At 52.0% G+C, this 26,769-nt stretch overlaps 1 protein-coding gene across 1 annotated transcript in view; it reads left to right on the plus strand.

Moving 5' to 3' along the window:
* Positions 1-26,769, plus strand: part of CUX1 (cut-like homeobox 1) — a 376,408-nt gene that overhangs the window by 344,064 nt on the left and 5,575 nt on the right. The window contains exons 15-18 of the mRNA XM_011929952.1: positions 21,385-21,512; positions 22,261-22,327; positions 23,222-23,334; positions 26,497-26,613. Coding sequence (XP_011785342.1) covers positions 21,385-21,512; positions 22,261-22,327; positions 23,222-23,334; positions 26,497-26,613 — 425 coding nt within the window. The remainder of the gene's footprint in view (positions 1-21,384; positions 21,513-22,260; positions 22,328-23,221; positions 23,335-26,496; positions 26,614-26,769) is intronic.

A 26,769-nucleotide genomic window follows, 5' to 3' on the forward strand; every position in this document is an offset into this window, starting at 1 on the left:
GCTCGCTGCAGAGCCTCTTCGGCCTCCCCGAGGCCGCGGGTGCCCGGGACTCGCGCGACAACCCCCTGCGCAAGAAGAAGGCCGCGAACTTGAACAGCATCATCCACCGCCTGGAGAAGGCTGCCAGCCGGGAGGAACCTATCGAATGGGAGTTCTGAGGGGCCGCGGCCCCGGGGCGGGCAGCCAGGCTGGGCTGCAAGGGCCTGGACGGGGTCGGACGGGGCAGGAGCTGCAGACACCGTGGCCTGGGCTTGGCCCGCGGCCTGCACCGACCCCAGGCCGGACCTGAGCCCGCAGCCCAGACCCACTCCACGGTCCGGGGCCTGCACCGACCCGAGGCCCAGATCCAAGCCCGTGGCCCAGACCCACTCTGCGGCCCACACCGACACTGAGGTCCCGGGCCAACCCTGCGGCCTCCACCAACCCTGCGGCCCAGACCCAGTCCACGGCCTGGACCGCTTCGCGCACTTACCGCCCTGCGGGCCACAGGGCAAAATCGCCATAGGCCAAGGTGCATATAGAAAACAAAGGAGCATTAAGCCCAATCTATGTCGAGTTTTCAAGGAAGAAAACGGAAATGTGTGGTCGAGCTTTTTTGTACCCTGAAGTGTTTTTTTTATTGCCCTAAGTGATTTCCACAGGTTCTGGAATAACTCTTACAGCTTTGCCTTGTGTCCTCCTGTTCCGTGTGGGCTTTAAAAGAAAAAAAATCAAACCCACATATTAAAAGGGGGCTTTTTATCTGCCATCTAATGGCTTCAGAGCGATAATACACTATTATCTTCTTAAACCAGGAAAAAAAGGGGGGGGGATTTTTCAGAAAAATTAAAAAAGAAAGTTTTTGTAGCTGTTCAGTTGCCACTAAGAGATTGCACAGTCAAAACGACTCTAAACACACTAGTTTGGATTCCTAAATATTTTCAAGAAAAGAATCTTCTCGTTTGAAACTTTGAATTAAAATAAAACACATTTACTCCACATATTTTTTAACAAAAAGAAAACGTCACATCAGGAAACTCTGATTTTGTGGTAGCTGACATAGTGTTTTCTTGTACGTGAATAGAATCCTGACATGTAGTGCACATCGATGTATAGCTTTAACTGACCCTGGGTTTTGCAGACCAGGGTTTGTTTAATACACTCCATTCTAGGCCAAATCAGGACAAAAAAAAAAAAAAACAAAAAAAGAAAAAAAAGATCCGAATCTAGGTATTTTATAATCTGCTTTTTAACCTCTAACCGCAGAGCACGCTGATCAGACCTCATATCTTGGAGGTTTAGGAGACAAGTTAGAAGAACTGTAGCATGTACCTGTCAGTTTTGTTTAATTTATGGTGTCTCAGTCTATCTGTGCGTCTGCACGTGTGCAAGCATTGAAAGAAGGGAGAGGGTAGTCCGGGCGAGCACAGCAGGCAGTTCCGGGGCCAGATGGGCCCGTCCCCCAGTAGATAGCAGTCTACGGATCTCTCTCTGGCACAGAAGGCACCTCACCTCACACCACTCTCCTGGGCACCTGATGAACTGAGCCCTCCCAGGGGAAGACACTCCCCAGGCCTGGGCAGGGCTTGCACACGCACTCTCTCTCTCTTTCCCTTTCTCTTCCCACCACAAGCACTGATGACCCTGTTGAACTCGTGGGAAACTTCCTTTCTCTGCAGGAGAGAGAATGTGGCATTCTGGGCTCCCCACTCCCATCCCTGTAGAAATGGCCCAAACTCACACCAAAACGTGGATGCTCTTCAACTTCCAAACCTACCATTTGCCCTTCGTTCATTTCGCCTCTTAGAAAGTTCTTTTATGCACAGTTTTAGGGCAGTCTAAGTACAAACTGAAAGTCTAACTTGTCTCTGATTCCTCCCTTGTCTATGTGTATATGCGTGAGAATAGAGGCGGGTGAGAGTGTGCGTGCGTGTGCGTGTGTGCAATTTTATACGTCTGTGTATTTTCTTAAGTACCTGTGCACACGTAGAGTGCATTACTGCCACCTTTTTCAATAAGCTGTTTTATCAGTTACGGCTTCTACAAGTTTGCTAATTTAGACTCCTTTATTGCCATATCTTTAAACTAACAATAGATGATTTCGGTATATATATATATTTTTTTTTGCTTATTTATAGGTGCTGTATTTTATTATCTGATTGTTAGGAAGGGATGAAAGGGGCAAATATTCTTTAGAGGGATAGACTGCCGGCAGTATTGGGTATAATTTACAAGATGTAGTTGTCATACTGTATATTACTGATTGAAAACTTTTTGACCGTATTGTGTATCATTGAAACCTTTGTCTTAGGTCAACATCTTTGGATGACATTTTAATGGTGCATTCATTATTTCTTAAGTTTAATTAATATTACTTTTTTTTTATTTGGGGGGTGGGAGGGAGTTATAATTTTAAAGGTATGCTCTGGCTGTTCCACCTCCGTGTGCTTGTTAATTAACTTGTAGGACTTTGACTGTAAGATGTGAAACCACGTTTCTTGCATGATGTTTTAGAGATTATTTCATTTACAGTCTTTTAACCTGCAACTGCAGCACTTAGTTCACGTTTTCACAAATTTTGAGAGTCACTACACTAAAGACAATGCCTTTTCATGAATAAGAAGTTTTCAGAAGGCTCTAGGGGGCTGGGAGGCAGGCCGTTTGTTTGTCTTTTGATGGAGGTATCATTTCTGAACTTGAAATCTGGTTCAGGGAGAAGAGAATTCAAAATCAGAGGAGCTTAAGGGGACACGGGTCAACATCTGGCTCGATTCAGGTGCATTGAGAAGAGTGAGTTCACATCAGTGACCCTTAGGACAGTGAGTGGCAGAGCCCTGACGACTGTGGTGTCCTCTCCACAAAACCCTCAAGGGACTTTTGTCATCATGTGTGATGAATCTCTAAATATCATCTAATTTTCATAAGAATGAAAAGCAAGAAGTTAACATGAAATAGTAGGCTAGGGTTTAGTTTTAAAGGCATGACTGTTATTTACAAAGGTGTTAAATCTGAGGAAATTGACAAACACAGATTTGTCCATTCTAGTGGCCAAACAGTAACAGTCTAAAACGCAGTCATTTTGGCCCTCCCAAGCAATTTAGTCATATGTGTTGTTTTCTCTTTTTGGTTTTTATTTTTTACATTTTTAACTAGGTTACTGTTGGTTCCTATTCTGTCTTTTTTGCCAGACCTACATCTGGGTACCGGATACAATCAGTTGGTTAAATTTTGCTTGCAGTTCTGTGTATTCTTTTTCCTCTCTTATTTATTTTTTTAAAAAATGGAAATCCCAACCTTACGATCTTTGATGTTAAGCTAGCACTGTCTGTAATACTTCTAAGAGCTGCCACTAAAATAATACAGCAATCCGTGGCCAGGGGAGCACCCCCTCCTGGTTGGGCCCCTCAGTTGGAGTCTAAGGGTTAATCTCTCATCTTGCTAAGCAGTATTCAAGTGCCTTGAACAGTGTCCCCTCGGCGTGGCTCCCCTTCAGCACGCTGATGTTCCAAGCAGTGGCCCCTGCAGGCAGCCGACCCCCTTCCTCTTCACGCTCTATGAGTTTAAAAAGCTGATTTGTACCTCTCCCCTGGGGGAAACGGTTCCATATAAAACACTAACACTTAATTACAAGCTCCATTATGCCATTTTAAATGGCTTCTTTTTGTTAATTGGAGGCAGTGTTCATAACTTAAGGCTTTTGCCATTAACTTAGCTGGCTAAGCAGAGGCTCGGCGTAAAATCAGTGTTTGCATTTAGCCTCTTGACCCGGGGTTCCTGCCCAAGCTCCCTTGTGATAGCTGAGATGGCAGGTGTATGGGTTCTGTCCTAGACCTGTGCCCAACTCACTTCCATCCCAGAGGAGTCTTCTGTCCTCCTCCCCAACCCCCGAGCTCCCGGGTAACCTCCTCTTGAACTTCTGTATCAGTGAAGACATCTGTGGTTTCTGCTCACCAGACCTCTCTTTAGAAAGGGTTATCAGAGCCACGGAGCTTAGCTCAACTGGATTCTTCTAGACGATCTTAGGAGTCATCTTGACATGAGGCAGCTTCTAGGCATCTCCTGGGACAGGATCGGGGCAGACAGCCCAGGGATGCATGCGTGGGGGAACTCTCTGAGAAATGCCAGGATCGTGGTTCACGGGGACTCGCCATCAAACCCTGCTACTTTGTGCAAGTAATTGAGGCAAAAAATACCAGTTGACGGCCTCCCTGGGGTAGATCCCTTGTACCTCCAAAGTACAAATACCTCCCTGCTCAGTTTCCTTCCTGTCGCCATCTTTGTTTTCTTCCCATTGAAAAACCATTCTGTCTGATGTGGACATTCAGGTCTGCTGGTTGACGGTCCGGGCCCAGAGTGCAGCAGAGCTCTGGGTTAAATATTCCTTTCTGGCCACTGCCCAAGCCTAGCTGGCCAGCTCTCATACCCCATCTCCCTCCTTGGCCAGGGCCAGCGTCAGGCGTGCACCTCACGACCAGTTTACACAGGTTGTAAAGAGATCGCTGTGGGCCTCGGCTGACTACTTTAAGATTGTGCCACCGCCAGGCCCTAAAAAGAGAGGGGAACAGGAGTCCCCAGGTGAGCTTTTTCACGGGCAGGTGCCTTCCCGACTAAGGTTGGACTGGATGACTTTGTTCCTCCTGCACGCATGTCCTTTGATACAAGGTAGATCAATGAACTCTGTTGACATTCTATGCAATGTTTTTCATTCCTCTGATTTTAGTAAAGCAAATCTTACTGAAAAATAGAGTCTGGGGAATAGACACATGTCCTTCTGGGAGTCACACAAAAGCAGAGAGATTTTGAACTGAGGGGTGACAGCCTTTGCCTTAAATGCACTATGACAGGTGCTTCTTGGCAGACCAGTGAAAACAAAAGTCCATAGACCTTACTCATCCCAAGGCCAACAAGCCAGCTGTACAGGGGGAGATGTAGCGACACAGGGCATGTGCGGTGGGCGTGCTGGACTGTTCGCTGTGGTACTTTAGGCTGGAGGTTTGGCTCCAGTGCTGCCGGTGGGGGGGCCCTGTCCCTCCCCGGATGTCCTCCCTCTTCACACTCCTCATTGTCCCTTCTACCTCACTAACCTGTGTTCTCCACGTGATGTCACCCAGAACCACACCCCGCAGAACTATGAGGCACGTGGGCTGGAGAGGGCGGAAAAGCTGCCAGCGCAGCAGACACGAGCATCCCTCTGCCTGGTGGGCTGGCCTTGTGTGCCTCTCCTTTTGTGAGCACAACACGGACAGACAGCTGTGCTCTGCAAGGCACACGGATTTTTCTCTTGACTTCCACCTGTTCTGAAAGCTCCAGCAGCTGTTTCTTTTGCAGGCAGGGCATGGTCTCGGACCTCCAAGAGTCTTTGCCTATCCTTTCTGTCCAGTCCTGTTCAGCTGTTAAGATCCATCATGGCCATTATCCTTGCCCCGGGCTGCCCCAGAGTGGCCGCATGAGGACACTTCCCAAGATTCCCAGCTGGCTTTGGGGAACGCTGTAGCTCTTGGGTATCTGTTGTCTCTGGCATGGTTTCAGCGTCACTGCGAACGCTCCTTTGCAAACATCACACATCTCAAAGACAGAAAAGGATAGATGGCTTCCTCCAGTCTACACACCCCGTCCACACTTGCATCACCCTCTTATCCCAAAAGAATATGCCAGTTCCCATCCAGCACCGAAGAAAACCAGCTCCTGGGGCTGCTGGTTGGAGGTGGGTCTGTCCACTGTGGGGGTCACAGTGTTCCCCTGCTGGAGAGAGTTTGCAAGTAAGAACCCAAGATGTGGGGACAGCATCCTATGATTGGGCATTGACCAGCCAAAGCTCACATTTAGAAATCCCTCAGTGCTTCTGTGGTTTCACCTGGGCATCGATGACATTAGGGAAGCCTTTGTGACCACAAGGGCAGGGCTTATGCCCTGAGTGGCAAGGTGGTGACCTGGGGCCAGTGTGACATGGTTGGATCTCAGCGTGTACTGAATGCCAGCCTGGCCAGCACACTCGAACGCTAAGAGAATGGTCCAATTTGACGATCTTAGTCTATTTCCATCAGGTTTTGACTTTTTGTAGATGAAAACTACCAGGGAAAAGGGGAAGCAGATACCCAGTAAAGTTTAGAAAGATCCAGTCTGTGAAACCCTTAGAGATGGGCTGAAAGTTAAGTCCACAACCCTTGGGCTTAATCAGGACAGAAGAGGAGGGGGCGTGGGGGGCAGAACGTAAAAGGAGCTCCAGCCCCCCGGCCCAGTCTTCCCAATTCCAGAGGCCTCAGTGGCCTGTGCTCCTCACCACCCTGGTCAGGGGAGTAGAAGGAAATGCAATTTCTGCCTGTCTGCCTCACTTCCAAAAACTTCCCCCTCCTGCCCAGGCCTCTCCCACCACCACCTCTCCTCCAAAGATAACCGTGTCCATGCCGTCCGTGGCATCATCTCGAGTTTTCATTTTTGGATGAAGTGACATTTAGCTTTAACAAGACATTTCCAAAGCGCCTAGTCTCCTCCAAAATGCTAACTTTAAAAGTTGGGCATTGTAGGCGAAAAATCCCGAAAAAAAAAAAAAGAAAAAGAAAAAAAAAAAAAGGCTGGCGAGAGAAAGACATTCGGCTATGCATAAATGTGCACTTCCCCCATCCCCCGTTCTTAAACTCTTAAGATGCCCTTGAGTTGCTTTTCATGAATCCTTTTCGTTAACCCAATAATGTTAAGAAAGCATTAGCCTGTGTTACTGTAATTTCTGTAGTGTTTAGGCTTTAATTTCTTCCACAAAATATGCTATATGCTATGTATCAAACTTTCTGTAATCAGAAAGGAAAGGTGCCTTATATCCCAATGTCACGGCTACATCCCTATGGAAATTAATCAGAAGCACAGTGTGTACGGAAGCATTGGGACTTCTGCTGGTGAAATGAGACACCATTCAGCAAGACACATTGAAGTGGCACGGAGCTGCTTTTGTTTTATAATTCCTTTTTCCCCCCTTTTGCTTCTTTTTTATTTTTTTTTTTTTTTTGTAGTTTGCTTTAAACAAAAAGCACTTAAATAGATGACTATGTGTAAAAGCTCTGTGCAATTGAAATCATTTTTCTTCATTTTTAAAAAATAACGTATTGCACACCAAATGAACTCAAAGTAAGCTTTAGACCAGGACGATTCAGGTTATGAATGAGTTTGTTCACTGTAGTTCCGTTTGTTCATGAACCGAAGGGAAAACAGGCCTCCCCCATTCCCTGCAGTCTCCCAGCCTGCCTCTTGGTGACCACTGAGCTGGGCGTGCAGGGCCCGCGGGCTCTGGCCGAAGCCGCTGGCCTGACGAGGCAGGATGGGGAGTGTCCATGATTCAGAAGCTGAGAGCCTTCCCCAGTGTCTGAGGCCACAGCCATCCCTTCCAGCACTTAACCTTGTCTTGTTGAAATGGACTGACTGCTACTGACCTGCCGGCGTGCGTGAGGGTGATTATAAAAGGATGTTTCCTTGAGAAAAAAAAAAAATTATTTCTATCCTCTTCTATTTATTATTAGGTTAATCATTTAAGTACTTATCAGGAGTGTATTGTTATTTTGTGTTTTGTTGTCATAAATGCTTTTTGCTGTCACTCTAGTGGTTACTATCCTCTGCCTTCCTCTCCTCCCCCATTCCCCCAGAGAACCAAGGCGTCTGGGGGATTAACAGGGGGGCAGAGTGGGTTTCCCCAGCAAAATCAAACACCTGTCTCCAGAGTAGCCACTCAAAAACTGGTGGTCTCCATGTGTCTAACTTTTTAAACGAGAGAGTCTATGAACAAAAAAATCTACCAACGAGTGAGGGAGTGCTGAGTTGAAGAACGCTCGCTTGAGGAGCTTCAGAGGAATCTTAGCAAAGCCAAGTTCAGTTCCCCAAAGCCTCCTAGAGCCTCTGGTAAGACTTCTGGGTTCATGAAGTTTCGGCGAACCCCAGTCAGAGAGGGCGCGGTGGCCTGGCCAAGACTTTACTTCCAAGCGAGAGAGTGATTTCTTGCAAGGCCCGCACGGGTTGATATATTTTGGTTGGTTTTTTTGTTGTTACTGTTTTTCTTGGGTACAAAGTTGGTCAAAACCATCTTTCAAAGCAACAGTGTTTTGTAGTACCAGGCTGTGGCTTGAGGGCTCACCTAGGAGAGCATAGGCAGAGGGCCCCTTTCCCCTATAGGTGGTTCAATGTGGAGGAAGGTTGGGTGTGGAGATTGCTTGCTGTGGCCCCAAGCTCAGCCAGCAGGACACCAGTTGCTTACCAATCGGGTGTGAAGGTGAGATGCCCTGCCTCGATCCCATAGGCCCAGCAGAAGGAGTCTTACCCCAGGCCAAGGCAAGGGCCCTGCCCACCCCAAGGTAGGCTGGGAAGAGCATCTCTTTCCGTACCATCACCTCCCCTTCTCCAAGATCGCCGGGGGTCCTGATTTTGTTCTCTCTTTGAAAGAAATCCTCCACCGAAACAATGGTCCCCATCTCCCCAAAATACTTTCTTTTTTTCTTTTTTCTCTAATTAGTCTATGCATTTCTCTCTCTCAAACCATCTTCTGCCTCTTCCCTTGAGAAAACAGGCATCTCACGTCCCCCATCTGAGACCTCTTGGGAAAAAAAAAAAAATCCCATGCGTTCTGGAGATGTGAGAATTCACCCAAAATTCTTAAAGCATTGGAGAATAGCTTGTTATAAAATAAAAGTGGGGGAAAAAAGATGGTTTTCCCCACATCCCTTTCCATTGAATAAGAGACCTAGTTCTTTGCGTTTGTGCAATAACTGTTTGCTGCTTGCCTTGAGAGCGGGTAGCACCACGCTCCTGTCCAGACTACTAACAGCACAAGACGCACTCGCAGGGTGGCGGAATCTTCCGGAAAACTCTTTATAAGCTCAGCACCCCCCAACCCACCCCCGCTCCAGTGTTTTGTCACGTCTTACATTTTAGCAGTATTTTATATTTTCTGTAACGCACCAAGTCTTAGATCTTTCTAGAGCTTGTTTGTTAATCCTCACAATCACAGATTTTTTTTTCTCCAATCCTCACAAAGACCCAATTGACCAAAAAAGAAAAAAGGAAAAAAAAAAAAAACACATCTTTTTTTTTTTTTTTTTGTACAAATCGCTTTGAGATGCCTCTGGTGTGTTGCTGTGTGACATCTCTCTGATAACATTTTATTTCTTGCTATTTGTTTTTCTACATTAAGAGTCAAAGTTGACCTGGCTGGCGTGGGGGTGGGGGAGGCACCCGTCGGCCCCTTGGTGTTGTCCCTCTGTCTTTGGTTAGCCATACGATGTTTGTTCTCAGCACTGTACAACGGTCCCTATATAATACGGAGAAGCAATATCACTGTATGAGACTCACACCATGTATTATTATTCACTAGCACCCTAGGTGTGATAATTGAAGTAAATATCTTTTATACAAACACAAGAATGTCTGGGTTGTTTTTATTTAAAGTGTTCTGGCCTGAGGACGAGCAGCAAACACTGTCATTCAGGGTCCAAATGGCACCTCGAGAATCGCCGTTCCCGAGGTTGTCCTCCTTGCACCTGTCCGCACGTCCTCAGGCGTGTGGCTTCCGGGCACACAAAACCGCGTGGCTCTAGGATGCATGGGGATTTCGGGCACCGGCTCTTTCAGTCTGCATCCAGCTCACAGGAAGGGCTCCGCCGGGGCCTGCGTTCCTACTTGCTGTTGTCACCAGCACTGTTTGCCTAGCCTTGAACCAAGCCCTTACCCTCCCTGGCGTCTGCTTCCTTGTCTGTAAAATGGAGACACCATTGCCTGTCATATAGGCTTGCTGTGGGGAACCAGGAATGGTGGCCAACGCTGGTGTGGCACCGGGTTGGTGGTGGCAGCCCCAATCGATGGCACTTGGGCCACCGGGACTACGGCCAGGCTGCTCTGCCTGGTGGCCCGCAGCTGGTCAGTGGCGTGACCTCAACCTTCTGTGTGGGACTCTCACTGTGCCCCTGACTCCTGATGTAACAGAAAGACAAGTGAAGAGCTCCAGTTAATGCTTGCGAGTGGGCCGGAAGAGGGGATTGGGACAGTGGCTTGCGGGTCTCTGGAATGCTGGGGCTGCTGAGAATCAGGGTCTCTTTCCAGATGGCGCTCGGGCTGGACGCGGGGGAATAGCTCTGCCGAGGTGGCTGCTAGGCTTCTCCGCGCAGTTGTGACTCAGAGGCTGTTGCTCGTCTTGAGACCTACCGGGTTGGAAAAGAGCCGTCTGCCAGGCCGATGTGTGTCTAGTAGAAGTGGGGGATGACTTGGTCGCGTATTAATTTGGAGATTTCAGATTGTGGAATGCCCACATGTGATACGGAAGCATAAGCCTCTCTCCGAATTAAACTGGATTCAATCCTTCCTCCAGTGGGAGAACCCAGAGTACGGGATGGAGACGACCCCCAGTGCCAGGTGCAGTCGGCAGCCCCGCGTCTCATGCACTCGGGGCCAAGGGTGTCTCTAGAGTTACCCCAAATGCCAGCCCCCTCAGAGAGGAGAGACCTGCATAAAACCCTAAGGGCTGGCCCGGCACGGTGGCTCACACCTGTAATCCCAGCACTTTGGGAGGCTGAGGCGGGCAGATCACTTGAGGTCAGGAGTTCAAGATCAGCCTGGCCAACATGATGAAACCCTGTCTCTACTAAAAATATAAAAATTAACCAGGCATGGTGGCGGGCGCTTGTAATCCCAGCTACTTGGGAGGCTGAGGCAGGAGAATTGCTTGAACCTGGGAGGCAGAGGTTATAGTGAGCTGAGATTGCGCCATTGCACTCCAGCCTGGGCTATAGAGTGAAATTCCGTCTCAAAAAAAAAAAAAACCCTAAGAACTCTGCCAGTTTGGTATTTGACACACTGAAGTGACGTAGTTAATTTTTCTGTTTGCTAGTTTAGGCATGCCCCCATGTATTTAATGATCTGCTAACTAAATTAAAATAAGAAATGTTAAAAAAAAAAAAAAAAGGAAGGGAGGGAGGAAGGAAGGAAGAAAGGAAGGAAGGAAGGAAGGAAGGAAGAAAGGAAGGAAGGAAGGAAGGAAGGAAGGAAGGAAGGAAGCTGGGCACAGTGGCTCATTCCTGTAACTCCTATAAGTCCAGCACTTTGGGAGCAGGTCAAGGCAGGAGGATTGCTTGAGTGCAGGAGTTTGAGACCAGCCTGGGCAACATAGTGAGACCCCATCTCTACAAAAAATAAAAAATTAACTGGGCACGGTGGCATGTGCCTGTAGTCCCAGCTACTCTGGAGGCTGAGGTGGGAGGATCACTTCTGCCCAGGAGTTCAAGGCTGCAGTGATCTATAATGGCACCACTGCTCTCCAGCCTGGGCAACAGAGCAAGACCCTGAATCTTAAAAAAAAAAATGTTTGCTTAAAGTCTTTTTCCTCAGAAAGTTGAGACAAGGTCTCAGTCTGTTGCCACCTCCTCCTCCCAGGCTTAAGCAACCCTCCCACCTCAGCCTCCCAAGTAGCTGGGACCACAGGTGTGCACCACCACACCTGGCTAATTTTTTGTAGAGGCAGGGTTTCACCATGTTGCCCAGGCTGGTCTGAGCTCAGGAGATCCACCCACCTGGTTCTCCCAAAGTACTGGGCTTATAGAAGTGAGCCACTGCACCAGGCCTCCCCACGTGCTTCTAAAGTGAGATTTAATTAAGCAAAACTGCAATTGTACCTGGTTTTGCAGGGCTAGCTGCAGAGGCAGAAAAAGAGAGTGAGATTTCATACTCTGACTGCAATTGGCCGATGCCCCCATTCCAGGCAAATGGTTCAGCCTTGACCTTTCTCCTGGCCCCGCAGTTAAGTGGGTCTGAACAGAACCTTGTTCCTTGCTTTTGTTTTTGAGACAGTCTCTCTCTGTTGCCTAGGCTAGAGTTTAGTGGCACAATCTAGGCTGGCTGCAACCTCTGTCTCCTGAGTTCAAGCAATTCTCCTGCCTCAGCCTCCTGGGTAATTGGGATTAGAGGTGCGCGCCAGGATGCCCAGCTAATTTTTAGTATTTTCAGTAGAGATGGGGTTTTACCATTTTGGCCAGGCTGGTCTCGAACTCCTGACCTCAAGTGATCTGCCCACCTTGGCCTCCCAAAGTGCTGGGATTACAGGCGTGAGCCACCATGCCCGACCCCTTATTTTTGTTTTGTTTTGTTTTTAAGATGGAGTCTGGCTCTGTCACCCAGGCTGGAGTGCAATGGTACAATCTCGGCTCACTGTAACCTCCACCTCCTGGAGTCAAGTGATTCTCCTGCCTCAGCCTCCCAAGTAGCTGGGATTACAGGCACCTGCCACCATGCCCAGCTATTTTTTTTTTTTTTTTTTTTTTTTTTAGTAGAGATGGGGTTTCACCATGTTGGCCAGGCTGATCTCGAACTCCTGACCTCAAGTGATCTGCCTGCCTCAGCCTCCCAAAGTGCTGGGATTACAGGCGTGAGCCACCGTACCCGGCCACATTCCTTATTTGATGCTCTGAGGAAACACAATTTCATGTAGACAGGGTGGCACGGCGTGATGATGAGATATATTAGAGCGCTTGAATTGTCTGCAATGGTCCTGTGTGCTTCTGTTTAGAAGCCCCTCTGAGTGGCTGCCTGGGGATATGCTGTTCCTCTCCACAGTCCTAGCATGCCAGCTTTGGAGGCACACAGCTTGCTGGTGTCTACTTCAGTTCATCACTGATTCCTGTGAGGTGGCAGAGGCCTGGGCCCGCATGTACGGGCCCAACCAGGGAACTGGGAGGCTCCACGGAGCTACGGTGGTGTTGCCAGGGCTCCCGGCCAGTGGACCATTGATCAGCAACTGACTCATACAGTGGAGTGACCAGTCTCCATAGACAGGGGAGACACTGCCTGGCCCCAGCCTTGAGCAGGCATTGCCAAAGTTCCTGCCTTTTCCAAGAAATTCAGACTCTTCGAATACCAACAGGAAGGGCCCTGGTCGAGCATGGTGGCTCACGCCTGTAATCCCAGCATTTTGGGAGGCTGAGATGGATGGATCATCTGAGGTCAGGAGTTTGAGACCAGCCTGGCCAACATGATGAAACCCCATCTCTACTAAAAATACAAAAAAGTTAGCCAGGCATGGTAGTGGGTACCTGTAATCCCAGCTACTCGGGAGGCTGAGGCAGGAGAATCGCTTGAACCCGGGAGGCAGAGGTTGCAGTGAGCCAAGATTACCCCACTGTACTCCAGCCTGGGCTACAAGAGCAAAAATCTGTCTCAAATTAAAAACAGAAAGAAAAAGAAAGAAACAGACTATGTACTTTACTGAGGAGGGTGCTGTTTGCAACCATTGCACCTTACAAGGTCACAATTTTTTTTTTTTTTTTTTTTGAGACATAGTCTTGCTCTGTCACCCAGGCTGGAGTGCAGTGGCACAATCTCAGCTCACTGCAAGCTCCGCCTCCCAGGTTTACGCCCTTCTTCTGCCTCAACCTCCAGAGTAGCTGGGACTACAGGCGCCTGCCACCTCGCCCGGCTAGTTTTTTGTATTTTTTTAGTAGAGACGGGATTTCACTGTGTTAGCCAGGATGGTCTTGATCTCCTGACCTCATGATCCGCCCATCTCGGCCTCCCAAAGTGCTGGGATTAGTCACTATTTTTTTTTTAAGAGACAGGGTCTCACTCTGTTGCCCAGGCTGGAGGGCACTGGCATGATCATTGCTCACTGCAGCCTCGAGCTCCTGGGCTCAAGCAATCCTCCTGCCTCAGCCTCCCAAGTAGCAGGGACAGGCATGCACCACCACACATGGCTAATATTTTTATTTTTTGTAGAGACAATCTGGCTATGTTGCCCAGGCTGGTCTCAAATTCCTGGACTCAAGCAATCTTCCTGCCTCAGCCTCCCAAAGTCCTGGGATTACAGGCATGAGCCAGTTGCACCCAACCAACTTTTTAAAAGGCTCTCTCTGGCTGCTGCTTGGCGCCCAGATCATAGGTGGCAGAGGGAGGCCAATGGGAGGCTGATGCCATCATCGCAATTAGAGGTGGTCATGACTCGGACTAGGTGGCAGCAGTGGTAAAAAGGGACTGGATTCTGGAGATATTTTGAAGGCAGAGCCAAAAATGAGACTTAAGGCAGGCGCAGTGGCTCACACCTGTAATCCCAACACTTTGGGAGGCCGAGGCAGGTGGGTCACTTCAAGCCAGGAGTTCGAGACCAGCTTGACCAACATGGTGAAACCCCATTTCTACTAAAAATACAAAAAGTAGCCAGGCTTGGTGGTTCATGCTTGTAGTCCCAGCTACACAGGAGGCTGAGGCAGGAGAATCTCTTGAACGCAAGAGGTGGAGGTTGCAGTGAGTTGAGATCACGCCACTGTGTGGGCGACAGAGTGAGACTCCATCTCAAAAAAAAAAAAAAGGAGAGAGAGAGAAACTTAAGACAGATTCAGCATCAGGAGTGATGGAGAGGAGTGAGACTACCTCCTGGGGTTTGTTCTGAGCCACTGAAGAGTGGCAGAGAGCTGGGTCAGGCCGGGAAGGGGGTCTCTGCCTAGCCCTGCAGATGTCACCTCCCGGGGCTGGGCTACAGGGGGTCCACACTTGGGCTTGGGGAATGCAGACTTGGAGAGGAAGGGATCAGGCTGAAATGCAGACCCATAAAGGTTGAAATTCCAGTAGAAGAACAAGTAGAAGATAAATCCAAGGAGAGGCGTGGACTGGAGTCCCACACTGGGGAGCCATCGGCTTGTCAATGGCATCCCGCATGGCCAGAGCAGATGAGAAGGCAGAGTGAGGCATCTGCAGACAGTCCCTGTGCAGCAGCAGCAAGAAGCTTAGCAGGGAGGGCAAGGACCAGTCAAAGAAACAGGGACACAGCAGCCAGCCATGGGAGGAGGCCCAGGAGGGTCGGTGACCTGGAAACTAGCTGCTAACACAGCAGCTCAGATGAGAGTCGAAAAACAAGGACGTGGCAACGTGCGGAGGTCATTAGGGACCTTGGCAAGGACAGTCGGCGTGGGGGGCAGCAGAGTCTGATGGGAAGGGCTTGAGGAATTGGAGGAGTGGAATTAGACGCTTGAGAAGAGACAGCTTCTTCAAAGAGTTTTGCCGGAGTGGGATCTAGGGAAGGGGCGTGTGTGCATGTGTACATGCCTGCTAGGAGAACATGCTTGCATGCATGTAGAAGACAGAAGCAAGAGCTGGTGCTGTAGGAGAGGGTGGCACTGCTGGAGACCCCATTGCGTAGGGGTGAGGAGCCAGCACCTGTAGGCATGGGGAGCTGGCCAGGGGGCTCCGTGGTCATGTGTGGCTACTGGCAGGATCTGCAGGTGCAGAGGCAGGGAGGGGTGGATGAGGCAGCAGCTCGGCCCCCCTCAGTGTCCTCCTAGCAGAGGATACTATGTGCACCAAGTGTCTCCACCATTCCTACCTGGCCTGCAAGTGATTTCATAAGACAGGGGCTGCCGGGCATGGCGGCTCACACCTGTAATCCCAGCACTTTGGGAGGCCGAGGCAGGTGGATCACCTGAGGTCAGGAGTTCGAGACCAGCCTGGCCAACGTGACGAAACCCTGTCTCTACTAAAAATACAAAAATTAGCCAGGCGTGGTGGCGCATGCCTGTAATCCCAGCTACCTGAGAGGCTGAGGCAGGAGAATCGCTTGAACCTGGGAGACAGAGGTTGCAGTGAGCCGAAATCATGCCATTGCACTCTAGCCTAGGTGACAAGAGTGAAACTGCGTCTCAAAAAAAAATTAAAAAAAAGACAGGGGCCCCCCGCACCTTCAGGAAAACTGTAGGTGCAACACCGCTGGCCTTGCTATGATAAATCTCTGTGTTCAATCCTTTTGCAACCAGAAATCATGCCTAGACTTTTTTTGGGCGTGGGGCAGAGGGGGACAGGGTCTTGCTCTATCACCCAGCCTGGAGTGCAGTGGTGCAATCAGCTCTCTGCAGCCTCGAACTCCTGGACTCAAGCAATCCTCCCGCCTTAGCCTCCTGAGTAGCTGGGACCACAGGTGCACACCACAATGCCTGTCTAATTTTTGTATTTTTCTGTAGAGATGACGTTTTGCCATGTTGCCCAGCCTGGTCTCAAACACCTGAGCTCCAGCGATGCTCCCACCTCTGCCTCCCGAAGTGCTGGATTCCAGCCGTGAGCCACAGCGCCGGCCTTCCTGAAGTCTTGACCTTAAAGATGCTTTGATTCCCTCCTCCTCTCTGTGAGGTGCCCTCTCTAGGATGTCTTTCTGGGTTCTCAGAAGGATGAGGTCCTAGTCTTTCCTGAGGGGAAGGGGACCGTGTTGGGCCCTTGCCCCACAGACTCCTTTTCTGAGCCCGTTTCCCTGTCTTATGCTCACTTATCCACCCGTCACCTGTCATCCCTCTCTCCCCTAAACAAAGTATGTCCCTCTCTCTTGGGTTTCCGGGTTGCCGATGGTCCATTCCACACACTCCATGCTTCTCAAGATCCCCTCTCGGGCACACATTACCCCCCTTCCACCAGTTCTGCCCATCGGGCTGTGCCTTGCAGCCCTGCACACCCCCACCACCCCGACGACGACGCCCTCGCCTTGTTCAGCCTCTCTGTAGCTTCTGACCCCCTGACCCTCCGTATTCATTGACCCTCCTGCCTCATCTTGGTGCCTTCACATGCATCCTCCTGGTGTCTCCCCTGCCTCCTGCCGCCTCTTCTCAGGGCCTTTGCGGGACCCCCTTCATGGGTCACCCCCTGAGGCTCTGGCCACACTCATGGCAGCACTCTCTCAGGACTTGTCCACCACCCCTGATTTTCTGTATTAGCCATTCTTGCATTGCGATAGAGAAATACCTGAGGCTGGGTAATTTAGCAAGAAAAGAGGTTTCATTGGCTCATGGTTCTGCAGACTGTACCAGAAGCGTGGCACTGGCATCGGTTTGGCTTCTGGGAAGGCGATGGAGCCTTTACTCATGGCAGAAGGTCAACTGGGAGCAGGCGTGAGACATGGCGAGGCCAGGAGGAAGAGACAGAGAATGGGGGTAGGGGAGGTGCCACGCTCCTTAACAACCAGATCCCTAAGCCAAAGACAGCACTGCGCCAGGAGGGACCCACCCCGTCCCCCAAACACCTCCCACCAGGCCCACTTGCAACACTGGGGATTAATTACTTTTTTTCTTTTTTGAGACAGGGTCTCACTCTGTCACCCAAGCAAGAGTGCAGTGGCGCGATCACGCTCACTGCAACCTCTGCCTTCTGGGCTCAGGTGATCCTCCTATCTCAGCCTCCTAGTAGCTGGGACCGCAGCTACACCCCCACACCCAGTTAATTTTTGTGTGGGTTGTTTTTTGTAGAGACGGGGTTTTTCCATGTTACCCAGACTGGTCTCGAATTCCTGGGCTCCAGTGATCCTCCATCCTCAGCCTCCCAAAGTGCTGGAATTATAGGCAAGAGCCACTGCACCTGGCTTGATTACATTTCAACATGAGAAGTGGACAGGGGTGAATATCCAAACTATATCATTCCACCCCTGCCCCCCTCACCCACATCTCATGTCCTTCTCACATTGTAAAATACAATCATGCCTTCCCAACATGATTTTTCCCAACAAAAAAAAGCCCCAAAGTCTTTTTTTTTAGATGGAGTTTTGCTCTTGTTGCCCAGGCTGGAGTGCAGTGGCGCTATCTCAGTTCACTGTAACCTCCACCTCCTGGAGTCAAGTGATTCTCCTGCCTCAGCCTCCCAAGTAGCTGGGATTACAGGCACCTGCCACCATGCCCAGCTATTTTTTTTTTTTTTTTTTTGTATTTTTAGTAGAGATGGGGTATCACCATGTTGGCCAGGCTGGTCTCAAACTCCCAACCTCAGGTGATCTGCCTGCCTCAGCCTCCCAAAGTCCTGGGATTACAGGCGTGAGCCATTGCACCCAGCCCCAAAGTCTTAACTCATTACAGCATTTAGTCACAACCATGGTACCAGTCTCTGAGAAGTGCCAAACTTTCCCTCATCTTCCTGTCTTCTTCCAAGCCCCCCAAACTCTTCCAAGCTCTGACTGTTGGGGCCCTAGATCTCCTCAACCTGCATCTCCAGCCTGAGGTCCACAGGTCCAACCCCCACCACACGCATGCCCTTAGCTGTTCACAAGCACCTTCGTGCATACTGGAGCCAAGCCAGGCAGCTGCCCACCCCTTCCCCCACATGGGGCCAGGCCCGGGCCTCCCCACCTGGGTTCTGCACAGCGATGGGGTCCACAGCTCTCTCTCCAGCTCCTTCTGTGGCCTCGCCCCAGAGCTCTGCACTCCAGAGGTTGAAGAACTTGCCGAAGGTCGTGAAATTCATAAAAGGCAGGGCCAGAATGCAAGCCCAGTTCTGGACTTGACATCAAGTGGCCACCGTGGATGTGATCCCAACGTCCCCCACCTGCACGTTCCAGCCTCCAGCAGAGGAGGCAGGGCGAGGCAGCCGGTGGGGGATAGGGGCCCTCCCGTGGCCGGTGAGGCCCTGTCCTTCTCTAATTGAGGCCCCTCTCTCGGGGAAGCCCGCGCAGTCAGTCTCCTGGCCTTCGCGTCCTCCCAGCGTGGAGTGACAGTTTCAAAGCACAGCCCTGGTTGCTGCTGGGATCCAGCTGGGCTCTGGGACAGTGTCCAGATCCTGTCCCCAGCAGCCTCCGGTTCCTTATCCAACCCCCTCTACCCAGAGCCTTCCGTCCAATCTCACTGCCTGCCAGCCTCTGCTGCCCCGTCTTACCCAGCCTGTTCTCTCTGCCTTACGAGCAGCCATCCCCCAATTCTGCTGCCTGTGCATCCGACCTGTGCTCCTATTGCCCAAAGCCACCTCTTCAGGGATGGCCTCCCCCAACCACGCAGCCGTGCACCCCAAGATCCCCTCAGGAGCTAACCCAATGCCCAGAGCATCTGCAGCAGTGCCAATGGCCAGACCTCCAGGCCAGCTTAACACATGGGACCTTTCCAGGATAGTGGGCCACCAGCTGGGAACCGGGGCAGCCTAGGATAGAGGGTTTGCAGCCAGGGTGCTCACACCTGCACAGAATGTCACATACATGCACAGCGGGACCGTGTGCCCTCCCCTGCAGGAGCAGGCACAGGAACAAGTGTACAGGGACCAGGCCCACGCACCCCATCATCTCCCCGGTGCCTACGGACGGCGCTGGGAGCTGCAGGCCCTGGGACCTGACCAAGACCACACTGAGGTGGCCACAGACTGGGGGCAGATAAAACAGGCATTGCAAGGAATCATCTCAGCTGCTTTTTATCCACCCCTCTTGCCAGGTCACACCTCCAGGGACAAGGGCTCACGCTGGCTGGGCAAAAGTCATCTCTGCAAAGGTTCCCCATCTCAGCCCTGTCTCTCTGTCCCCCAGGCCCTCATCCCTAAGGTGGGATGTGGCTTCCCTGAGCCTTGTTGGGGCTTAACGCCCTCTTTTTATTCCAGGAGTCTGTCCCCATGGGATCAGTCCCAGCACAGTTCTTGGATGTGCTCTTGTTTGTGTCCAAACTGAAGAATCCCCTCCCTTGGTCTAGGCCCTTCACCTCTATTAATGTGACCCAAGGCCCCATTAGCTTTCTGGTGGTTTCCTCTCCCTACATCTCACAACTGCTATCCACCTCCCCTCCTAAGCATGCGTGGCCGGCTTTGCCATCCCATCCCACAGGCCAGGAGGGCATGGCATTTGTCGTCTGTCTGGACCCCTCCATTTGGGGTCTCCTTAAAGTCCCTGCAGGTGACCCATGGCCAGCCCCAACCCTGCCCCTGACAGTCCTCCCTCCAAGGCCAGGTCCTGCCCTCAGGTCCTGCCTCTTCCCTCATCCCCTCCTCACTTCCGCAGGCACCACCTTCCTGCCAGGTACCCAGGGGCTCAGTGAATGTCTGAAGGAAGAAATCCATTTGGAGGCCCGGCATGGTGGCTCACACCTGTAATCCCAACACTTTGGGAGGTTAAGGCGGGCAGATCACTTGAGGTTGGCAGTTCAAGACCAACCTGGACAACGTGGCAAAATCCGGTCTCTACTGAAAATACAAAAATTAGCTGGGCATGGTGGCAGGTGCCTGTCATCCCAGCTACTCAGGAGGCTGAGGCAGGAGAATTGCTTGAACCCTGGAGGCGGAGGTTGCAGTGAGCCGAGATGGAGCCACTGCACTCCAGCCTGGGTGACTGAGTGAGACTCTGTCTCAAAAAAATAAAATAAAATAAGAAATCCCTTCGGGGCCTGAATGAGGCGAGACTCTGGTGTGGGCAAGGGCTTAGACAGAGCTGGGGGTGGATGCCTTGGGTTTGGTACCAGGTTGGAAAGCCTCTGTTCTTCGACTGTAAAATGTGAATCGTCTTTTGTCACTCATCTATAAGGGCTTGGTGCGCGGGGAACCCAAGAGCATGTCGGGGTGAGACTGGGTTGCCCCATCCTGGCCCAGGACGCTGAGCCCAGCCAGGGCGGGTATGACAGCCGGTTAGTGGGCCACGCAGTCAGGGACAAGTCCCCCAAGTGGGCCACACACACCATTTCCCTGGCACTGCCCACAGCCTGCAGCCTTTGTGCATTTCCGAGGCCACAGTGCCCCCTGGCGGCTGTGCAGCCTACCCCAAAGGACAGCGTCCTGGGTCTCAGGCCTCCGTCTCCCTCTCTGCAGCCCCAACAGCTCACCCTAAATGAGGTTTGTTGTCACCCTTTGGGACCAGAAAGGGGGATCCAGTGGCCGTGAGTCGCACAGTCAACCAGAAACAGGGCCAAACCTCACCTTCAGGGTTGCCTGGCTCCTGGGTCACTGAAGTCCTGCCTGGAGATGCGTGCTCGGGTCTGGGGCCCTTCCCCAGTGTCTCTCACCCTCCTGCGGGGCAGGAAAGTCACAGTTTGGATGCTTTGTTGTAAAGACGACCCTGGCACCTGGGGGAGGGAGAGACAGACGGACAGGGCTGTGGGTCGGGGGACTCCTTGGGGACCACGCGGCCCCCACCACTGCAGCTGGAGCCTCTGTTGGGGGTGGGACGAGGCACCTCTGCTGTCAACCCAGAGGTGGGACCCTACGCACCCTCCCTGCACCCCCCCACGGCTTTCTCTGCCTCTCCTACCCCCAGGCTTCTCTCTGGACATTATCCCAGAACATCAGCCATGGAAGCAGCTTGAGCCTCCTTGCCCTGCGTGACAAGCAAAGTGAGGCCCAGAGAGGGAAAGGGGATGGCCAGGGCCCCCCAGACGGCCGTGGGCAGAGCCACGTTGCGCTGGTTTCTCCTAATCCCTGACCTGAGTTCCTTCTCCTACCCAGAGGATTTCAACCATCCAGAGAGTGCTTGGGGCCAGGAGTGCCCCTGATAGTCAGGGAGGGCTTCCTGGAGGAGACCCTAGGTCTAACGGGGTCTTCTAGGCAGAGGTGAGTTGGGAGGGAATAGCCAGCACTCTCACGGCATCCAGGCGGCCCTGCTCCCAGACCGTGGGTTGGAGAGGCAGAACCAGGGGAGGGCACCGAGGGTCCCACCAGGCTCCCTCTGACGGCCATGTCTTCCTTCGGCCACAGGACGCTGTGCGGAGCTGCAGGTCCGTGTCACTGAGGCTGTGGCCACGGCCACTGAGCAGAGAGAGCTGATCGCCCGCCTGGAGCAGGACCTAAGCATCATTCAGTCCATCCAGCGGCCCGATGCCGAGGTGAGCCCACCCCCCTGCCCCGTGCCAGCCTCGCTGCCTGCCCAGGGTTATTTTAGCCTCTGCAAATGCTGACTTCCCAGATAAGCCTGTGTATCAGGCAGCTGGTGACAACCCAGAAGGGCTGTCACCTAAAACCATTGGGTTCTCCCTGCTTACTCCACGAATACCACCCTGCCCCCGATTTGGGGTGACAGGCCATGGGGCAGAGGCCACAGGACTTCCTAGCAGTAGCACAGAGGCCCCTCTTTCCAGGCATTGCCCTGAGAGCAGAGGCAGAGGCAAGGCCAGGACCATGTACCCATCTCCCAGCTAAAGAACCTGGAGCCCAGAGATCACAGCAGGCTGGGGCATAAAGAGCCCAGGGAGGGCATCTCCTCGCCCACGTCCCCTTCTATAGAGGCCACAGTGTGAGTCCGGGAGAGAAGTCTGGGCTTCCCCAGGTCATGAGGCAGGCTGGTTGCAGGGCCAGGGAGGCCAGGTGTCTGATGCATGTCAAAGCTGCGTGGCCGCGAGGAGAGCCCCACTGCTGCTGAACTCTGGCCTCAGGAGTGACTCGGGGCCCAGCCGTCTCTTTGGTAGCCCACGCCATGTGTCCAGGTCCGGGCCCTCCTGCGGCCAGCCTGCATCCCGGATGGTCCCACCCACTCCTTGCCACACCCACCCTGCCATCTGCCTTGGCCATGCTGAAAGGGAATATTCCATGCCCACTGTGTGGAGGCACCTCCTCATGGCTTCCTGTCACCTGCAGGGTGCCGCCGAGCACCGCCTGGAGAAGATTCCGGAGCCCATCAAAGAGGCCACTGCCCTATTCTACGGTAAGGAGAGGCCTGACCCATGGGAGGAGGGAGGAGGCGGGAAGAGGAGACGGGTGATACCGCCTGAGAACCCAGATCCCCAAAGAGCAATCGCTTCCTCTAAGAAGGTCAGGCCCCCACGCCTGCAATGCAGCAGCAACCTTTGAAGGGTCAGCTAAGGCCAGGTGTGGTGGCGCACACCTGTAGTCCCAGCTATCTTGGAGGCTGAGGTGGGAGGATCGCCTGAACCCAGGAACTGGAGGCTGCAGTGAGCTATGATGGTGCCACTGTACTCCAGCCCGGGCGACAGACCAAGACCCTGTCTCTAAAAAACAAAAAGGTGAAGGAGCCCCCAACCTGCCTTTCTGGATCTTAGCCTGACACCCCCCATCTTGGGGTCCTGACCCTTCGGCCCTGCCAGTGGCCTGTGAAAGGCTGGTGAGTGGTGGTCAGCCAGGCCTCACTGCCGAAGTGCAGCTGGAGGTCCATGTGGTGGGGGGAAGGCAGCCTCCTTGGGTATTGAGGACAGAACCTGAGGCTGCTGGACCAGAATACTGGGGGTGTGCCCATGCCTCCCCCGTTCCCCTCCTGCCCCTTTGCTTCCCCAGGGGCTATAGGCCTAGTCTGACAGCTGCAAGGGTCTCAGATTCAAGGACAGAGCAGATGGGGGAGCTGGGCCCTTCTCAGGGTTCCTATTGTCAGGCCAGCCCCTGCCATCCATTCTCACGCTCCCCGGTTCCCCTGGCTGTCCCCGCCTCTTCCCGGACCTGCCCAGCACCAGGGGGTCAGACACCATGTGGCTTCTACCCCATGGCATTTGGTCAGAAATCCCCCAGGGCTGGGGGACCCACCCCAAAGGGCCCCCTGCTGGGTTCCGCCTCCTGCCACCCCAAGACACCCTCCTCTACCTGCTAGGACCTGCGGCACCAGCCAGCGGCGCCCTCCCAGAGGGCCAGGTGGATTCACTGCTTTCCATCATCTCCAGCCAGAGGGAGCGCTTCCGTGCCCGGAACCAGGAGCTTGAGGCCGTGAGTCACATCCTTCTCTCCCTGATGCTCCTTGGGCCCAAGGACACAGTGGGGGAACACACAGGCTTTCAGGAGAGAGATGCAGCACAGACTGTAAACCTCATGGGGAAGAGATTTGTTCTGTGCAGTCAGGGAGGGCTTCCTGGAGGAGGTCATGCCACACCAGGCTTTGAAGGAAGACTCAGACGCTCACAGTAGAGGAGACGGGGGCCAGTGAGCCAGAAGGGAGCATAGATCATTCCAGGGCTGCAGGAAACAAGACGAAACAAGTTGCCAGGCGAGTGCGCTCCTGCCAGGCTGGGAGGGCGTGGCCTTCAATCTGCAGGGAGGGGCACCAAGGAAGGATTTAAGCCAGGCAGTGGCGCTGCAAGAATGCAGGGTGACCATCCTGGCTAACATGGTAAAACCCTGTCTCTACTAAAAATACAAAAAATTGGCCGGGCGCGGTGGCTCATGCCTGTAATCCCAGCACTTTGGGAGGCTGAGGTGGGCAGATCATGAGGTCAGGAGATCAAGACCATCCTGATTAACATGGTGAAACCCGTCTCTACTAAAAATACAAAATAATTAGCTGGGCGTGGTGGTGGTCGCCTGTAGTCCCACCTACTCAGGAGGCTGAGGCAGGAGAATGGCGTGAACCTGGGAAGCAGAGCTTACAGGCAGCCAAGATCGCGCCACTGCACTCCAGCCTGGGTGACAGAGCGAGACTCCATCTCAAATCAAACAAAAAAAAGAATGCAGGGTGAGCCGGGCATGGTGGCTCAAGCCTGTAATCCCAGCACTTTGGGAGGCTGAGGCAAGCGGATCACTTGAGGTCGGGGGTTTGAGACCAGCCTGACCAACATGGTCAGGTAGAAACCCCCTCTCTACTAAAAATACAAAAATTAGCCGGGCGTGGTGGCGGCCACCTGTAGTCCCAGCTACTTGGGAGGCTGACACAGGAGGATCGCTTGAACCTGGGAGGTAGAAGTTGCAGTGAGCCAACAAGATCGTGCCACTGCACTCCAGCCTGTGTGACAGAGCAAAACTCCATCTCAAAATAAATAAATAAATAAATAAGTTTCCTTCCTTTTTAAGGCAGAATATTTCATTGTGCATATAGAACACATTTTGTTTATCCATTTACCTATTCATTTATGTTGCTTCCACCTTTTGGCTGTGGCGAATAATGCCACTGTGAACATGGGTGTACAAATATCTCTCCAAGTCCCTGCCTTCAATTCTTTTGGGTATCTACCCAGAAGTGGAATTACTGGATCCTATGGTAATTCTATGTTTAACGTTTTTAAAGGAAGCACCATACTGCCATGTACTTTTTTGTACCGCTCAAATTTTGGCTGTGTTTGTTTTTGTTTTGTCTTTTTCTTCTTCTTCTTCTTCTTCCTTTTTGTGAAGAACAGGTCTCGCTATATTACCCAGGCAGGTCTCGAACTCCTGGGCTCAAGCTATCCTCCCACCTCTACCTCTCTGAGAGCTGGGATTACAGGTGTGAGCCACCGCGCCCGGCCCTGTTTTTGTTTTTTGAGACGGACTCTTGCTCTGTTGCCCAGGCTGGAGTGCGGTGGCACAATCCCCGCTCACTGCAACCTCCACCTCCCAGGTTCAAGCGATTCTTCTGCCTCAGCCTTCTGGCTAGCTGGGATTACAGGTGCCCGCCATCACACCCAGCTAATTTTTGTATTTTTAGTAGAGACAGGGTTTCTCCATGTTGGCCAGGCTGGTCTTGAACTCCTGACCTCAGGTAATCTGCCCACCTCAGCCTCCTAAAATGCTGGGGTTATAGGCATGAGCCACCGCGCTGGCCACTGCTTGAATTTTGAATAGTGTGAAAGAACACTTATTCAAGCATCTGAATAAATTGAAACATGAGATTCCATTTCACCTTGCCCTTAGATTGGCAAATATTAAAACCACATAGTATGTGATTCCATGTATATGAAACATCCAGTATAGGCAAATCCATGAGACAGAAAGGAGACTGCCGATTGCCAGGCAATAGGGGAGGAGGAAATGGGGAGTGACTGCTGGCAGATTTGGGGTTTCTTATTGGGGTGATTTTAAATGTTCTGGAATTAGGTAGTGGGGATGGTTGCATAACATTGTGAATACAAATGACCGAACTATACACTTTGAAATGCTGATGTTTATGTTATGGGTATCATATCTCAATAGTAGTTTTTAAAAGGCTAATACCAATGACAAAAAAAAAAGTATGAAGAAATCTGACCAGGCATCGTGGCTCATGCCTGTAATCCCAGCACTTTGGGAGGTTGAAGTGGGAGGATTGCTTGAGCCCAGGAGTCTGAGACCAGCCCGGGCAACGCAGTGAGACCCCGTCTCTGCAAAAATAAAAAAGTAGTGGGGCATGGTGGTGTGAGCCTATAGTCCCAGCTACCTGGGAGGCTGAGGTGGGAGGATCGCTTGAGTCACGAGGCTGAGGCTGCAGTGAGCTCTGGTCATGCCACTTTATTCTAGCCTGGGTGATAGAGCAAGACCCTGTCTCTAAAATATATAGACAGGGGCCAGGTGCAGTGGTTCACGCCTATAATCCCAATGCTTTGGGAGGCAGAGGTGGGTGGGATCACCTGAGATCAGGAGTTCGAGACCAACCTGACCAAAATGGTAAAACCCTGTCTTTACGAAATACAAAAAATCTAGCCAGGCATGGTGGCACATGCCTGTAATCCCAGCTACTTGGGAGGCTGAGGCAGGAGAATCACTTGAACCCAGGAGGCAGAGGTTGCAGTGAGCTGAGATTGACTACATCATTGAGCTCCAGCCTGGGCAACAATAGCGAAACTCCGTATCAAAAAAATAACAATAATAAAAATAAAAAATGAAATAAAATATATAGACAGGGTCTTGCTCTGTCATATATTAAGGTTGATGCAAATGTAACCATGGTGTTTGCCATTACTTTTAAGGACAAAAACCGCGATTACATTTGCATCAACGTAATACATATGAAGAAACCTGACCCAAGATCCCTGACTTCTGCCTGGGGTGGGGCCACAGTGGGGGAAGGGGCAGCTTTACAGAGTCAGGCAGGTCAAAGAGAAGGCTGTGGGCACAGAAGAGGCTTTACTCCGGGTAGACAAGAGTAGCACCTGTGCCAGCACGGAGGCCTCTCCCCCACCCCTCTTTTTGCCCCTCCCCCCACAGGAGAACCGCCTGGCCCAGCACACCCTCCAGGCCCTGCAGAGCGAGCTGGACAGCCTGCGCGCTGACAACATCAAGCTCTTTGAGAAGATCAAGTTCCTGCAGAGCTACCCTGGCCGGGTGAGGGCCCTCCCCTGGCCTCAGCTTCAGGTGGACCAGGCAGGGAGAGAGGCCGATCAGGGCTCTGGAGGTGGGAGGGTCGGGGGCCAAGATCTGCTGGGCAGCACTGGGCCCCAGACGCCCCCTGAGGCCTTCCGACATCTCCCCACCCACCCA

Source organism: Colobus angolensis, unplaced genomic scaffold (assembly GCF_000951035.1).
Source record: "Colobus angolensis palliatus isolate OR3802 unplaced genomic scaffold, Cang.pa_1.0 Scaffold120, whole genome shotgun sequence".
In the NCBI taxonomy this organism is placed as follows: Eukaryota; Metazoa; Chordata; class Mammalia; order Primates; family Cercopithecidae; genus Colobus; species Colobus angolensis.